Source organism: Pezoporus wallicus, unplaced genomic scaffold (genome assembly GCF_028554395.1).
Source record: "Pezoporus wallicus isolate ANWC-B61680 ecotype Strahan unplaced genomic scaffold, APGP_CSIRO_Pwel_v1 contig_5261, whole genome shotgun sequence".
Lineage (NCBI taxonomy): Eukaryota > Metazoa > Chordata > Aves > Psittaciformes > Psittacidae > Pezoporus > Pezoporus wallicus.
In genome coordinates, this window is record NW_026642423.1 from 2,923,182 (window position 1) to 2,938,419 (window position 15,238).

Below are 15,238 nucleotides of genomic sequence, written 5' to 3' on the forward strand. Positions count from 1 at the left end.
GACTTAAAAAAGGTCAGTATGTTTTTATTGCTAATTCAGCTGGATCCATCATCCTCCTTACCCCAGAGCAGTCAGAAGTACTCAAATCAAGAAGTGGCTTAGATTTTCTTCAATTGGTAGAAACTCTTTTTAAGTACTGTTGTTGAAGGTTACCACAGCTGTATAAAAGTGTAGAAACTCTTTTTAAGTACTGTTGTTGAAGGTTACCACAGCTGTATAAAAGTGTAGTTTGGCTTCGTGTATGGAATTAGAGTCCCTGAGGTTGGAAACCCCATTCTTATGTGATTTACAGAATATTTGAAGAGTTTTTCTGTTGTTGTGTTTATTTGTAGTTTATTTGTTTGCTTGTTTGTTTTTCTCCACGGAAGCAAATTTCCTGCTTTTCCTGTAATTCTGTGATACTGAAAGAGGATTTATGGAGAAAAGATGATTTTGATTTAATTCTGTGAATGCCTGTTTTTTGTTAATGGCTAAGTAATTCAAATCTGTGATGAGTTAGATAATGTGTGTATTTTTTTGTTAAATTCAAACATATTCTGAATTCTTCTTCACTTGAGTGTCTGGAAAAATTCATTTGAATTTTTTTTTGTAATTGCAATGGGATCCACAGCAGGAATGTGAAAACATAGCATTTCTTTAATAAGGAATTTCTATAAGTTAAAGGAAATAATTTTAAAATGTTGGGTGAGGAGGGGTCAACAAAGAGTATCTTTATTGAAAAATGGGAATGCAAAGAGTATTTTATCCTTTCTTTGCAAGCCAGTATCCATAATTTCTTAGAGCAGGACTCTTGCATCATCTATAATATTTTTGGTTGAGGTTGCAGAGTACACAGTAAGAATACAGGTCTCTATAGTAAGCCCAGAGAAGATAGACCATAACCCACGTTCTGAATAGCTGTGGATTGGCTATTTTCTGTCTTGCAATGAAACTGGTACCCTGTTTCTACTAGGTTTAAATATAAGGGTGGGCAGAGAAGTGCTTTCCGGTGGGTGAATGGTTGATTGTTTTGTTTGTTTAAAGGAAGCTCCAGTTAAGATGAATTTGTTGCAAAGCAGCAGACTCTGTTGTTCAGCTTTTACCATCAGATGGTGGTAGTTGGCTGCAGCTATCGTTAAGTATACATGGAAACTACCCTGCAGCCTTCCTGGACTGGGCTGTCCCATTCCTTCCATCACGGGCAGTGTGACCAGTTACTCCAGGAGGACTTGCATGCAGCGTTTCCACATCCTCTAGTAGGAATACGAGGGTGAGGCATAGAAGATTAGGAGCTGCAAAAAAGGGCAGGAGTGACCTTATTTGAGAGATGGCTGACATTCTATCAAACTCCCTGGTGGGGTGGCAGGAAAACCTGAAACTGGCTGTTTGCTGTGTCAGAGGTGGGCGAAACTCCAACTGTCTCTACCAGTCTGATCTAAGGGAAAAATTCCATCTCTTAAATCCCAGATCTGACCATGTGTTTTATCTAATGTGAGTGTAAAATGCACTAACTACCATCTCGGAGACTGTCCCTCTCTGATATCCTGTCTCAGTGCCAGGCTGGCAGCATGATGTCTGAGAGGTGTCTTCTAGGGACCTTGATTGCGGAGCAGCTCAGCTTCTTTGTGATTCCTCTCTCAGAGTGAACTGAATGCTTTGAAGTCAGTTTGGGTGTGCGTGTGGCTGAGATCTTGCAGATCTGCTGTGACTCACACAGAGCTGCACCAGCGCTTGCTTGTAAGTGCAGAGGAGCATGTGTGGGAGACGTGCGAACTGGTCCCAGCTGGTCTGGCAGAGATCAGCCCTGAGTGTGGTTTTGCAGCTTATCTGCAGGAGCCTAGGGAGAGAAACCACATCTCCCTGCCAAGTGCAGTGGAGGGAGAGAGGATTTTGCTTTTACAAGTAAATCCCAATGCTGATTCTTCATCTTGCACTGTCAATTTCCCTGGGTGCTGTGGTTAACTAAAACCCCTCCTGGCTCCTTGCCATGTCGTGTCACTCCAGTTCTCCAGCCTGTCTCTAGACTACTGATTGCTGATGCTGGACAAGGCTCTTCGAGCTGGGGTGTGCTAGGGTCAGGCTGGGAAGATCTGTCCTCCAACTCAGTCAGGGGTGTTTGTAGGAAGTGTGGGAAGCAACGGTCTAAGGGGAATGGGTAGATCTTAAAACAGGGCAGCACAGTGGGCCTGAGCCTCACCAAGATGAAACTGCTGGGGAAGAGAGCCAGAGGCACCTCAGATGAAGGCTAATGAAGGATCTGGCCACAGGCCTAACTCCTGTGGACTTGTCAGAACTCCATTCCTGAACACGAGCCTGGTACACAGTCGGCTCCTACCTTGTGCTTGTTAAGGTTTCATTGCGTCTTGCCTATTAGTGACACAGTGCTACAGATTTCCCCTTGCACTTCTCTTGCTTAATAGCTAAGTTACAATGAACCACTGCTCATGGCTGCAGTCACTTAGGTCTGGACCTCCTGTTGCAGGATCCAAAATGCTGTCCTGGGTGTATCCTAAGCACATGGATGAGTGCCTTTGCTATGCTGGCAGAAGAAACGCCTTCTTTTGTTGAACTTAATCTTTTGAACGCCCATGTGAACCAGGGCTGTGAGTTGGTTAATTAGAGTCTGTCTGCAGTCCTTAGGAGGCCCTGAAAATGATGAAGCAGGTGCCCACAGGATGCAGGCACATGGGGAGGCTTAGGAAGCAGTGGAGCTACAGTCCTGAAAACATTACTTCCACCCAGAAGTGAGGCCTGCTGTTGGCTGGATCCTATTGCTTTCAGTGGCTGGCTCTGCTCTCCTCCTGAGGATCTCCCTCTAGGATGGTAGCTGCCACAATGGCCCCCAGGGCCACCTCTCTGTGCAGCTTGTGTGGAGTATCCAGCAAGTATCTTTTACATGGGCAAGAGCATGGGGTGCTCTGGAAGTTGGATAAAGGGAAAGGGTGTTTTCCTGAGAAGCTTTGTGTTTTTGGCTGCTGGAGAAGATTGTCACGATTCTTTTCTCTATCCTTTTTAGTCTCGTATAGCGAAGCGAGGGCGGAAGCTTGTGGATTATGACAGTGCTAGACACCACTTTGAAGCCCTGCAAACTGCAAAGAAGAAGGATGAAACCAAAATTGCAAAGGTAAAGCAAGCAGAAGGATGTGCAGCCATCCTTTCACCTTGGGAGGTCTGAATTTGCCTACTGAGCAGGTTTTAAGTGCACCTGTACCTCTTGACTGTTTTCATAGAATCATTTAGGTTTGAAAGGACTTTGCTAGGTATTTCCTTCTCATCTGTTTAGTTCTACCAGAAGTCAGGATGGTCTCTGTTGTATTGGTTCAGACCTGCCATCATCAGTCTGCATCTCCCAGTGGCCAAGGTCAGATGTTGCAGAACCAGTAACCTCTGTCAGAAAAGCCCATGTGCCCCTGGGGGAAGCAAAACCTTGCGATGTCCCTGACAAATTTTCCTCTTTGTCTGCTTCTTGTGGATTTGTCTCCTCATCTAAGAGCAGTGGTGAGAGTAAGTGTTTGAGTGTTGCTTGAGGTTGATTGTGTTTGTGAAGTCCTCTGATATACTAGGACAGTGTGAGTTACAAGTTCATAGGTGGAAATGCACCCTATGCACACTTGATGGCTGTGCTCTTTTGTCAAATGGTCACAATTGTTGGATAATAAATATGTCTAAAAGCACAAAACCAAGAGTTTTCCCTTGTCAAGGTGTGATTTCTTTCCTGTCTGAACAGCATGATCCAGAGTTAACCACAGAGCGTGCCCAACATGCAAGTGAAATATTTTATTTTTTATTAAAATAAGTTCATTAAAAATAAAATCTATATTTTTATTTTAAATGTTGCTGAATAAAGGTGATAGTGTTAACTTTGTTCTACAGGAGATGCATGGTTCAAATACCTGACCAGAAAATCAGCTGTGGATTATTCATATATCCTGCGTGGATTTGAGTTCACTGTGCTCTGTTCCTCAGGACAGGTCTTGGCACAACAAGAACAGTCCAGGGCTGTAGAGGCATCTTTAATTCTCTTGGATGAGGGCCATGGCATATCAATACTGTTCAGGCTAGAACCAGTGCAAGAAAGAGCGAGCCTTGATCTGTATCTTCTGAACAGGCTGAATAAAAATGCCAACTTTTTTGCTTTGAGTTATTTGTGGTAGGAGGAAATATGTGCTATGTAAGAAACACTAGTGCTTCTCCTGCATAAGAAGTAAAGGTGGATCTCTCCCATGAGCAAAAGATATACATCTAATGGCCACAGTACTTTTATTTTTAAGCTGCAAGTTATCAGTCATCCACTCACTCACTGCATACTCTGATAAACCTTGACAGACAAAGGGGAAAGAGATTGATGGCTCAGGTGTCATTGTATCATTTATGTGGCAAAGCAAGTCTTGGTTCTGTATGCAAGGCATGAGGCCCAGCTGGTTGTGCCTTCTGTTCAAAGCACTTCACTGTGTTTGGGGTATTGTTATTGGTCTGTGCCCATGGGATCTTTACTACAGTGGAAATGTTTTTTGTAGGAATTAAGCTACTCAGGTTGGTACCTGGTGATCTGCAGTTCAAGAGGCTGGCCAACTTCGTAATTGTTTTATTCACTTGCATTGCCCCGATGCTCACATAAGATGTTAATAACAAGGGAGTGTTTGTTGCTCTTTTGTTAAAGTATGAAGAACTGCAGTTTGAAATGTTGATATTTAAGAGTTGATCCTCTGTTCCTGCTTCAGCCTCAGTACTTGATCGAACTCTTCTCCTTAGCCAAAATGTGCATTGGATCAGATCTTTCCACCTCTGTGCTTTAAGCCATAAGCTCATGTATGGAATACTATGTGACACAGTGTATTGTCCTGATCCTGTAAAGATGGGAGCAGTGAGTGTCTGAAAGTTACGTTATGTATGCTCTTCCCAGGTTTCACAGCCCAGCCCGAGATCTCACACTTGTGGGGAAGCTTATCTCTCTGTTCTGTGACTGTGATTTTGCTTTTGTGACCTTTGAAGCAGAGTTGTTCCAGTGTAAGGGACTTTGGTATATGATGACAGGTTTGTGGGAAAAAGAAATCATGTTTATGACACAGCATACAAGCGGGAACTGACCTGATTAATGTTTCATAGTATAGTAACAGAAACAGCAATGCCAATACCTTTTGGAGCTATATGGTCTCTTTTTTTTTTTCTTCTCTGATATATGGATGTTCTTTTCCCACCCAGGACTCCTGCCACTTATTGCTAAACTCACAACCTGCCATTAAAATAAAGCACTGTGGACTTTCAGCTGTTGCATGCAAATAATGACAATGGTTAATTAATCCTGACCTCTCTTCAAGGAGCTCCCACTTCACAGCCATGACTTGGAGTAGGGTTGTCTGTGTGCTAGGACACTAACAACTGTATCTGTTGCTCTTTGCAGCTGTCTGGCTGGTCTTCCATATCCCAGCCCACACTGGAGCATTAATTACTGCTAAACTTGGCATGCTTCAAAGGATTCATAACCAATCGGTCCTGGGATGTTTGTTTTTGTTCTTGCCTTGGTGATACTGGTTTGGCCCAGCCTCTAAATACACTCTCTGTTGTGACTTTAATTTTTTTCAGCCTAAAAGATACATGTTTGTCTCTCTCTTGTTCTCTATTTTTTCTTTTCACTCAAACATGCTCCCTTCCCCAGCCTGTTTCGCTGCTTGAGAAAGCTGCGCCTCAGTGGTGTCAAGGGAAGCTACAAGCTCACCTCGTTGCGCAAACTAATCTGCTCCGAAATCAGGTGACTGCTGATCTACCTGGCTGTAACCCTGCATGCGCTATTTTGGGCTCTAGAATATACCATGCAAGTAATCTCTAGGCAACGTTCACTCTAGTCCTCTCTGAGTGTATCCTTGATACTCCTGAGCCTTGATACTCCTGAGACCACACAGTGGTCGTGTGGAAGTTGCTGACCAAATGAATAAATTTGTGCCTGCTCTATTGATTTCTAACCAGGTGTGTTAATCCTGGACTGCTGTTTTCTCCTGCTAAACCAAAATGTGGATGAAGAAAGGCTATGGCATAATGCTAAAGCAGAGGGTGATGTAGTGTAGTTCCTCCAAAGGTTGGCTTCTGCATTTGTGCTGTTGAGTAAAACCAGAAAAAAAAAAACAACAACAAACCACAACAATCCATTGCTTCAAAGCAATTTCTATGGCTGCTGCATAGTTTTCTGACTTGTATTACAACTTTATCCTTTGGTAAAATCAAAGTTTCCAAAATGTGCACAATCCTGGCTTTCATAGTCTAAAAGAACCATTTCCACACATACAAAATAATTTCAACCTGCATAGGAGAAATGGCAGAACTTGGCTGAATGTTTAGATTCTAGCATCTTGAGGGACATGAGGGCAGCTCCGAGAGACTACAGGGTCTGCTAGCACAGGAGAAGCTTCCTAATGAAATCTCCCTTGGTGTTTACCTTGGAGCTCTTTAAGGGATAAGAAGGAGCTGACATAAGAGTCAGAAAGAAAGGCTTTCAGTGGGCAATGGAGAGTAAATCGTTACCGGGACTGGGCGAGTGCCAGTTACCTGCTCACAAGTTCCTGGTGTGCTCATCTGTTCTTATTCAAATGCTACTGAATTTTCACATTCCTAGTCAGTGAATGAATTGTGGTTTAGAAACACGAAATCGCTCTCACCTTGTAAAGCACCTGGACTTTTCACAGTCAGTTTATGATCAGGGAAAAGACTAGATTACCACATCAATAAAGCCTGGGGAAAGAACATCTGTTAACAGTCCTGTTTGAGATGCATAGCAAAGGGAGGAAGTATGTATTCATTCTTGATTGAAAGGAGAAGGACTTTTGGCAGGCTGCCGCAGGGTTTTCCTGTGCCTCAGCTGGGGCTCTGGGAACAGCCTTCGTGGTTGTGGTTCTTGACAGCTCTGTTTGCCTGGTGATATTTCGTGGAGGACTAGAAAGCAGGCATGGGAAGTTTCTCAAGCCACAGATAAATAAATCAACTCATGGGGGCATTTTTTCCTTTTCTCAGACTGGTTGGGGTGACTGGGAGTAAAACCAGTGCTCACAGATTGCCTGGAGTACCCAACAGTACCCAAGAGTGCTCCCTCAGCCATTATGCTCTGATCTTTGACAGGCTACAGAGAGTCATTTGATAATTTCACTGCACTGGCCAACTTTGCCCTAGAGCAAGGGGGTATATAATCTTTCGACCTGCTGTGTTGCAGGGGTGTTAACCTCCTGCTTCATGGCTTTAATATCTTCAGTCACCCCAGATATTTTCAAATCAAGTTTAAGTCCTCTTTTAAGCTTTTCCTCCTTCATTCTTGAACTAAATAGTACTATTGCCATCCTTAATGATTTGTTTTTAATTGTATGGGTCTTTTTTCTTAATGTATTTTTTTTTGTGATTATTTTTATTTTGATTGGTAACAAAAATAACCCAAATCTCACTAAGGAAGATTAGTTTGATTCCTGAACCTGTAGGTTTTCCAAAAAAAAGACTTCAGGTTTTATATTTGAATGACTTCAAGACTGCAGGTGTTAATGACAACCCTAAATCTCATTAAGCCGGAGAGCTGATGACACTGCATTTATCCAGGAGCTTCAGAATGTTAAGCCTAAAAGAACCAGTCCTTCCTCTTGCTAGCAGCTGTGTTGCTGTCTCTTCTTGCCTGAAAATTTTACAACCTCCAAGCAAAAATGGGGTCAGTGAGACCTGTTATTTCTACTATAAAGCCAAGTCCCTCCCTCCAGTGTGCAAACCACTGGCATTTTAGGCCTTTAGCAGATACTAACAAAAACAATACAGTGGGAGTTTTCTGTAAAGTCTCCTGGGGCAGTTTCCTATTGCATGCTCTGGATTACAAATTTTAGTGACTGTGCTTTTTGAAACAAAGGGGAAAATGGCTTAGAACATCAAATTCTTGCCTTTTTGCTAAGCTTCCCTGAAATGCTGAATGCAGACTAAAACCCAACATCTTTGGTGCCGCGGTGATAATAGAACAATATCTCTGTAGGAAGAAGTCAGCAAGCTGAGTCCTGGGCCATGACAACCTTCTGAAAGGCACGTCTGGCAGGGACTGGTGGGGGCTTGGGCCTGGGGTGAGGCACCTGCCTCTTCTCCTTACCTCTGCCTCATAGATACTAAAGTATTTGCTGAACTGTGCATACTTACTGCAGTTCACAGCAAAGTATGTGAAGAGAAATGTTCACTAGGTTGCTTGAAAGCACCAGGCTGGAGCTTGCCAGACACTCATGAGTGTTGTGATGCACAATGATAGGAAACACAATGTGGAATAATTGCCCCCTAAGACAACTGGACTGGTTGCGCTTGGCACTCTGAGCCTTGGCTAGGTGGAAGGTCAGGAAAGCATTTATGTTGTCCAGCTCCTGCTCAAACTTTCCCCCTTTCAGGCAGGGAGAGGAGAGGAGGAATTTTCTGAGATCACATTTCATGGACCTGGGTATTACATCCTTCTGCCTCAGTTCTCCCTCAGGATGACGCCTGAAATGGAAAGAGCACATATATGGTAGCAATGGGCTCTGCCCTGAAACTTTTATCTTTCCCCCTTTTCCCACCTTACTGCATGAGCTGGCTTTTCCTGTAGCAGGGCTCATGACCAAGTTGATGTCTGTCTTCCAGCTCCAGCTGGAAGCAGCCACGTTTATCCAGTGTCAGGACCCCTACTTCCAAGCAAAATAAATTTCACTGATGAGAAGATCCTTGGGCTGACAAAGGAGTGAAGAATTAATTCAGTGCTGTACCTAGGAATGGGAGCACTAGGTGAAACCTAATTCCTACTACTACTCTAGAGTGAACGTTGCCTGTTGCTGATTTCGGTATTGCCTTGGGATGTCACAATATTCACATGTTCCTTTCTAGGTTCTTTGACCTTCTGAACAGGTAAATGAGAGAGGGAAAGACTGTTATTAATATTCACTGTACCTGAAAAACTAACAGTAGTTAATGGTGCCTCATTTCCCTGCTATGTTGGAAATTAGAATAAGATAAAGCCAAAGGGTGGACTGTCATGTTTTTTCTCCTTTTAAATGGTTACATTAGAAACATTCATTCGTAGAGGGATTTTAAGACAGAATTGAGTATTTGTGATCATTGTCTGTGATCCAGCATACATGGTATCTCAGTTTAAAAGGGGATTTTGTTTTGTGCAAACTCTCTTGAAATGCTGGGTTTTTCATTGAGTGTAGCAGCAAAATACAGGGTTTTTCTGGGTAGAAGCATTATGGCCCTTTCTCCCCCTTCCTGTTCCTCCCAAGGTCAGCTTAACTTGAATACTTCTCAGTTATGTCTCTTTCTAGGGGAAACATTCTCTTCTGATCTTGAGTACAGTCTTAGCCTTGCCTTTGTCAGCAATGAGCAACCCTCTGAAAAGTGGAGCTAGCTGGAGAGTAGGAGCTTCTGCAGCTTGCTCATAAACCATAAGATAAATGGGGAGTGTAAGGATCATATGCAACATGGAGGAACAGGACTCTGAACTGAAAAATAGTTTTAAGTCCTTTCTCCTATCAATCCTATCTTTGCATATGTCTGTCACTAAGGAGCTGTAAGCTGAATTTCTTTAATTAAGATGGCACAAAGAAGGTAAGACTTTATATCATAGAAGGGGTGGGAATCAGACTGCAGGCTTGTAGAGAGATGCGGTTCCCCAGTGGCTTGTGTGCTCTTTGCAGTGTCCCGTGGCACTCCTGCTTTTGTCACACATACAAGTAGGCCCTTGTGCTGACTTTCCTGTAAAGATGTGTCATCATGTTGTTCATGCAGGTATTTTCCATGCTGCATAGGGTTATGGAAGAATCCTGTCTTGTTGCAAATCACAGAATATAAACATTCTAATTAGCAAGCTTTGAGTTGTAAGTCAGGGCACTGAAAAGAGGAAGAGGTCACCTAGGACGAATATGGAAAGGAGAGCATGCTTGTTGCTGGTTTCTGCTGCCAGCAACAGAAACCAGGATTATCCTTGTTTGAAACCCAACAGAATTCTGTCATCATTCTTGGGGTCTCTCACTGTTTAGGTGAAATGAACAGTTGCAATTTAAACTGTCAAATGTGGGAAAGAGGTCCTGTATAAGACATATTTCCTTTGGTGCTGGTGACCAACAGCCAGCCTGGGATGGCTCTTGTGCAGGACCACTGAAACCAAGACCTGCTGCTCAAGCACACCAGCCTGGCCTCCTGCTGGCACAACTCATGCTTTGCATACCCTTTCTTGCTTCTCCAGTCAACTTTGTGAGAGAGCTGTATCAGCCAAGGATGCAAACCTCCCTTCCTCAGAAGAGATGGGGCTTTGGTGTGACCTTACCTGAACAAAGAGCATCCCCTTGAGGGAGGATCCTTCTTCAACATCATTTGGGATGGATTTTGACTCTTCTCAGAGACCTGGCAAGGGGCAGGGACCACTATTATCTTCATCTGGAAGGCTGGAATGCCTGACCAGCTCCATTCAGTTTTTGAAGCCAGGGAAATTTATAAAGCTTAAAACACATTAGTGGATGTTTGAATTACTTTCTGAGTGTCCAAACAGGGAAATCTGTTGAGAAAAAGCCTGAGAGTTAACACATGCAAGCTGAAGGGGCATCAAATAATCTGTGATGCAACCCTGGCTCCTGGGAGATTAATTTGGGATGGGGATTACCCCATGCCAGAATTTTGCCTGGTCTCCTGAAGAAGTCAAGGGAGTCAGTTGTCTCAGCCCTGCAGGCTACTTGTTTGCCTTGGAGCTAACAATCTCCCTTCTCGTTATCAAGGCTGAGGAAGAGTTAGTAAAGGCTCAGAAGGTATTTGAAGAGATGAATGTTGATCTGCAGGAGGAGCTGCCTTCACTATGGAATAGGTGAGTCCTGAAGGTTTTCCTAAGGGCTGGAAGGAAGAAAGTGACTATCCAAACTCTTGTAATACTGTCCTCCTTAGCTTGGGCTGGGTGTCTGCTCTTGTTTTCTTGATCATCTTGGAGAGCCTGTCCTAGGATTCTAGCCAGATTCACCCTGGGCTTTCTGTGCCTCATGATCCTCATGAAAATTTTAACTTTACCACAAAGTGAAACTGTGTTTCTGTGCTCTGTCTGATTCATACCTTTGCCGCACCAACTCTGTCCAACTTTCCTGGCAGTGGCTCAGCTTCTGCTATGGACAGCAGGCAGAGCAGGCTGGGTCACTAAGATGTTGGGGGTGAAGCTGGCTGGTTGGAAGGTGCATCTGCAGCTGAGTTGGGTATGTATGTCAGTTGGCTGATATAGGGGAGATGTCAGGGGGATTTATACTGTAACTGGGTTTGGAGAGAGGCAAGAGGTGATGCTTTGGTCACTGTGTCTCACCATGCAAGCTCATGAGCACCCAGTGAAGCAGCAGGTTTAACACAAGAGGGAGGATAACAGGACAGGTTGTTCTGCATTGAATGCCACTTTTGGGTTTGGGCAGTTGAGTGAACAAAGGTGAGGGAAAGATCCCGGTGTGGCTACCTTCTGTTGCTGCTGAATGTGCTTCTGGCTATGTGACACACGACCCAGTGAGGAACTAGTGGTTATAAATGTCCTGTTGTGCTCTATTTAACAAAACATAGCCTGGGCAGAGGAAAATAATGTGAGAAACTAGGAAGACTTGAGGGGCTAGAGATTTGCCATACCAGTGATTATGGTGATGAAAAGGGAGGAAAAGGAAACAGGCCAACATTCAGCTTGGAGGATGAAGTGGAGGGCAGCAGAAGCTGATGGGAAGGGCACATTAGAAAGCAGGCAAAATCCTCCTATGACTGTCTGGGTTTCTTATTTTTAAATGGAGTGATAACACCTGGGTTGGCAGTGCTGGTCTGTGGGGAATGGAGAGAGAGGGTGGCAGCAGGACAGGAAAGCAAAGTGCAGATGTCTGCCTTCACTCCCCTTTCCTCCCAGCCTGGGTCAGGACTCTTTGCTCAAAGCAGTGTGCAGGCCTGGCTGAGGAAGGAGCTGGGAGTGATACAGGCACCTGTTCTATGTGCAGAACAGTGATAGCTCTGGCCTTAGAGAGCATCTCCCTCATGCTGTTGCTTCTCCAGCTGTGTGCTGGTACAGAACTGTTGGCAGCTGGCAGGATGGCTAGAAGAAGCAGGGTGTCAGGCAGCTGCTGAGATTTTAAGATGCCACAGATTGTTCATAGACTCCTGCTATGCAGCTGATCCTTCTGCTTTCGTGTTGCTCTCTGTGCATATCCTGTGCTTTCTTACTCTTCTGCCCCTGAAGCAAACAGTTAATGCTTTTTTCTTCCTCTGGTGCTGAGGGACTTTGGAGTGAATTAGTATCTGTCCTCCTGCCAATTCGCCCAGCAATCCCCACACTCCATCTGAGTCACAGTCTCTATCCTTTCCCTTTACCTCACCTTACTACTGCCTCTCTCTTCCCAATCCCCCCTTGCTTCTACCCCCCAGCCAGCACAAATCAAAATTCTGTCCCAGCTGGCCTCTTCCTCACCCTGGATGTGTGTGCCCTATATCTGGCCTTTGCTCCATCATCCCCTTCATGCTTCTCTGCTGCCCTTCTATTCCAGCATGTACCAGACCTGACAGAGTTGAGTTTGAATGGGAGTGGTGGGTGAGAGGCAACCAAAGAGGGAGAATTGAAAGTTTTGGGGAGATCATTGTGTCCATTAAGTTCTTCTGTCTCATTTTTCATTTGGCAGCCGTGTTGGTTTCTATGTCAACACATTCCAGAGTATAGCAGGCCTAGAAGAGAACTTCCATAAAGAAATGAGCAAGGTAAGGCAACTAACAGATTCTCCTACAAATACACCCTCTCTTCACTATTATTTAAAACCCCCAAACAACCCCTCCCAAACAAACAACACAACAGCAAAAAAGAAATAAAATAAAAAAATACCCCAAACATACCTGGAAAAAAAAAAAAAGCTGGAGAAAACAGAGTATTTTGCCCTATGTCAGAGGAAAATATTAACCCTTTCTTTTTTCTGAGCCATTTGGAAGAAAGGCTGTCTTGAGATACTAATGTAAAAGGATTGAGCACAGGGAAGAGATCACAGGGCCATGCAGCAGTGGAGATTTTGTGTCACTTTAGAGGGCTCATTTGCAGATCCACAGAGGGAAGAGGAGCCACTTTCTGGCCTATCCCATGCTCCCTTATTTTAGTTCATCTACGTTATGGATTTGTAACATATAACCTGGGCATTCTCAGCCTGGTATCTATTTGCTACCTCCTCTGCTGCTTGGCAGAAGTTGCTGTGAATCCTTATCTAGCTGTGGGGATGACAACAGCAGGAAATCTGCCAAACTGCAAGTCAGCTGAAGACTGAGTGCAGATTGAGACCTGCCTCGCTCTGGTCCCTCAAGAGGGCACTTCCCAGCAGTACCTTTGTGCTTTGGCTTCCTTCCTTCCCTGTGACCCAAAAGAAGACATTTGAGTGCTTAGCATGACCCTTGCATGGACTACCAGTTGGCCATGAGTTGGGAATCACAGGACTAAGCAGTGCTCTGCCTGGATCCTGGTGCTGTGTGGAGCACCCATCAGAAACCTCAGAAACAGTCTGTCGGAAGACTCCCCATTGCCACTTTCATTTACAAATATGTTCCTACTCCTTCACTTGAAAGCTAGAGAAGTCTTGATTTCCTTAGGTCCGTACACTGCTCCTAAGAGTTGCACACCCTCTGTAAACGTTGCACTGATCTTAATCAGTGACTGAAAGCCCAATTGGAAAACTCTTCTATTTCCTCCCAGTGTCATCCTGACAACAAGGCAGCTGCTAAGCAACAAGCAATGTTATAGTCCCTCAATTTCCAGCAGTCAGGGGCCCTCTGCCTTGATGTAATGCATTAATTTTGAGCCTTGCTGACATTTCATGGAGACCTTTCCAGTAAATAGCCTGCTCTTCCCCACTTAGGGATGAGCTGATTCAGAAAAGGGAGGATTGTTATAATTGTTAGTTTGTTGCTGTTGACTTATATTCAGCAAAACATAGGAAAGATGCTTGTTAGACAGGAATTCTCTTCTTGTATCGTGTCTTGGATTTTTCTTTCCTGCCGAGTTTTGTATGAGAGCAGGGCTTTTGCTTTGTTCCATAAGAGGCATCTGTTTCTTGTTACTGCTATAGCATCTCTTTAACTGCTGGTGTTGCTGGCATGATGTATCCAACATTGATTGCATTGGATTCCTCCTACCAGTGATAAATCTGACATGTCATCTTGTTTATGAATTGTCTGTTTCAGAATAGGAGTGTCTGGAGGGAATGTTGCAGCCTTTGGTCCAGGGAGTTTAACTCCTATTATTGCATTTCTGCAAAGATACCCAGGTCCTGCCCAAACCTAAATGGCCCAGGCAGCCTGTGAAGTCAAGGCTTTTTGTTGCCTGGAAATCCAGCTGCCTTTGGCTCCAAAGCTGAAATTACCATATCCCAAGCTTTGATATGCAGATCTGAGAAACAGCTTTGGCCACAACTCCAGAGTGAAGCTTCAGTTCTACCACACAGACCCATAGATTAAACACTCTGCCTGGTTCTGCAGTGGTATCTGGGAGCACACTGGTGGGAGAAGATGATGGAGAAGCAAAGAGAGTGATGTGTAAAGGAGATAAAGCATTTGCATGAGTTGCCAGCAGCTCCTCAACAGTTCGAGTGCTCTAGTGTTTTGAACCACATTGGGAGCAGTGGAAACAGATGTAGGGCTGTCGTCTCTTGGGATAGCCGAGTATGTGCACATGTACAGGCAGAAGCAGCCTGTGTTTGGTCAGCCTGTGCAGGCCAGCCTGGACTCTCTTCTGGCACTTGGGCTCTTTTCTCATTGTTTTTTTTTTTCTTTTGTTTTTGTATTTTGCAGTTGAACCAAAACCTCCATGATGTCCTGTTGGGTCTAGACAAGCAGTACTCTGGCAATGCCTTCCCAGTTAAAGCACAGCCCAGGTTAGTAACTGTGGGATTAGTATCTTTCCTTCAGCAAGGGTGGAGGGACAGGGAATTCGCTACCATCTGTATTGAAACCTCCCTGTTGTCAGCTGTGGAATGATTTGACTACCTGCATATAGCCAGCCATTGCCCTCTTAAGACTGCCTAGAGCATGTCGAAGATTGCACTTGGGGCTGAGTGACAATGCAATACCTCTTGCTTTTCTAGAATAACATCTGGAGACCTAAACTTTCACTAGGTGCTGATATTTAGACAAATGACACTCAGCTCTGCTTTTCTAAAGTTGAATTCCATGCACTGACATGTAACACTGAGCTGTCCTTCCTTCGGGGTCCAGCTGCTCAGCACCTGTCCCTCAAAAGCTTCCACCATTTACCTGCAACTTGTGA

General features: G+C 44.3%; 1 protein-coding gene across 15 annotated transcripts in view; it reads left to right on the plus strand.

Moving 5' to 3' along the window:
• The window catches only part of BIN1 (bridging integrator 1), a 97,864-nt gene that overhangs the window by 56,456 nt on the left and 26,170 nt on the right, over nt 1–15,238 (plus strand). For 9 of the 15 annotated variants that reach the window (XM_057430033.1, XM_057430034.1, XM_057430037.1 and 6 more), the window contains exons 6-10: nt 2,996–3,103; nt 5,636–5,728; nt 10,719–10,804; nt 12,621–12,696; nt 14,764–14,846. In XM_057430033.1, coding sequence (XP_057286016.1) covers nt 2,996–3,103; nt 5,636–5,728; nt 10,719–10,804; nt 12,621–12,696; nt 14,764–14,846 — 446 coding nt within the window. The remainder of the gene's footprint in view (nt 1–2,995; nt 3,104–5,635; nt 5,729–10,718; nt 10,805–12,620; nt 12,697–14,763; nt 14,847–15,238) is intronic. The other 6 variants (XM_057430036.1, XM_057430042.1, XM_057430046.1 and 3 more) reach the window with 1 other exon arrangement.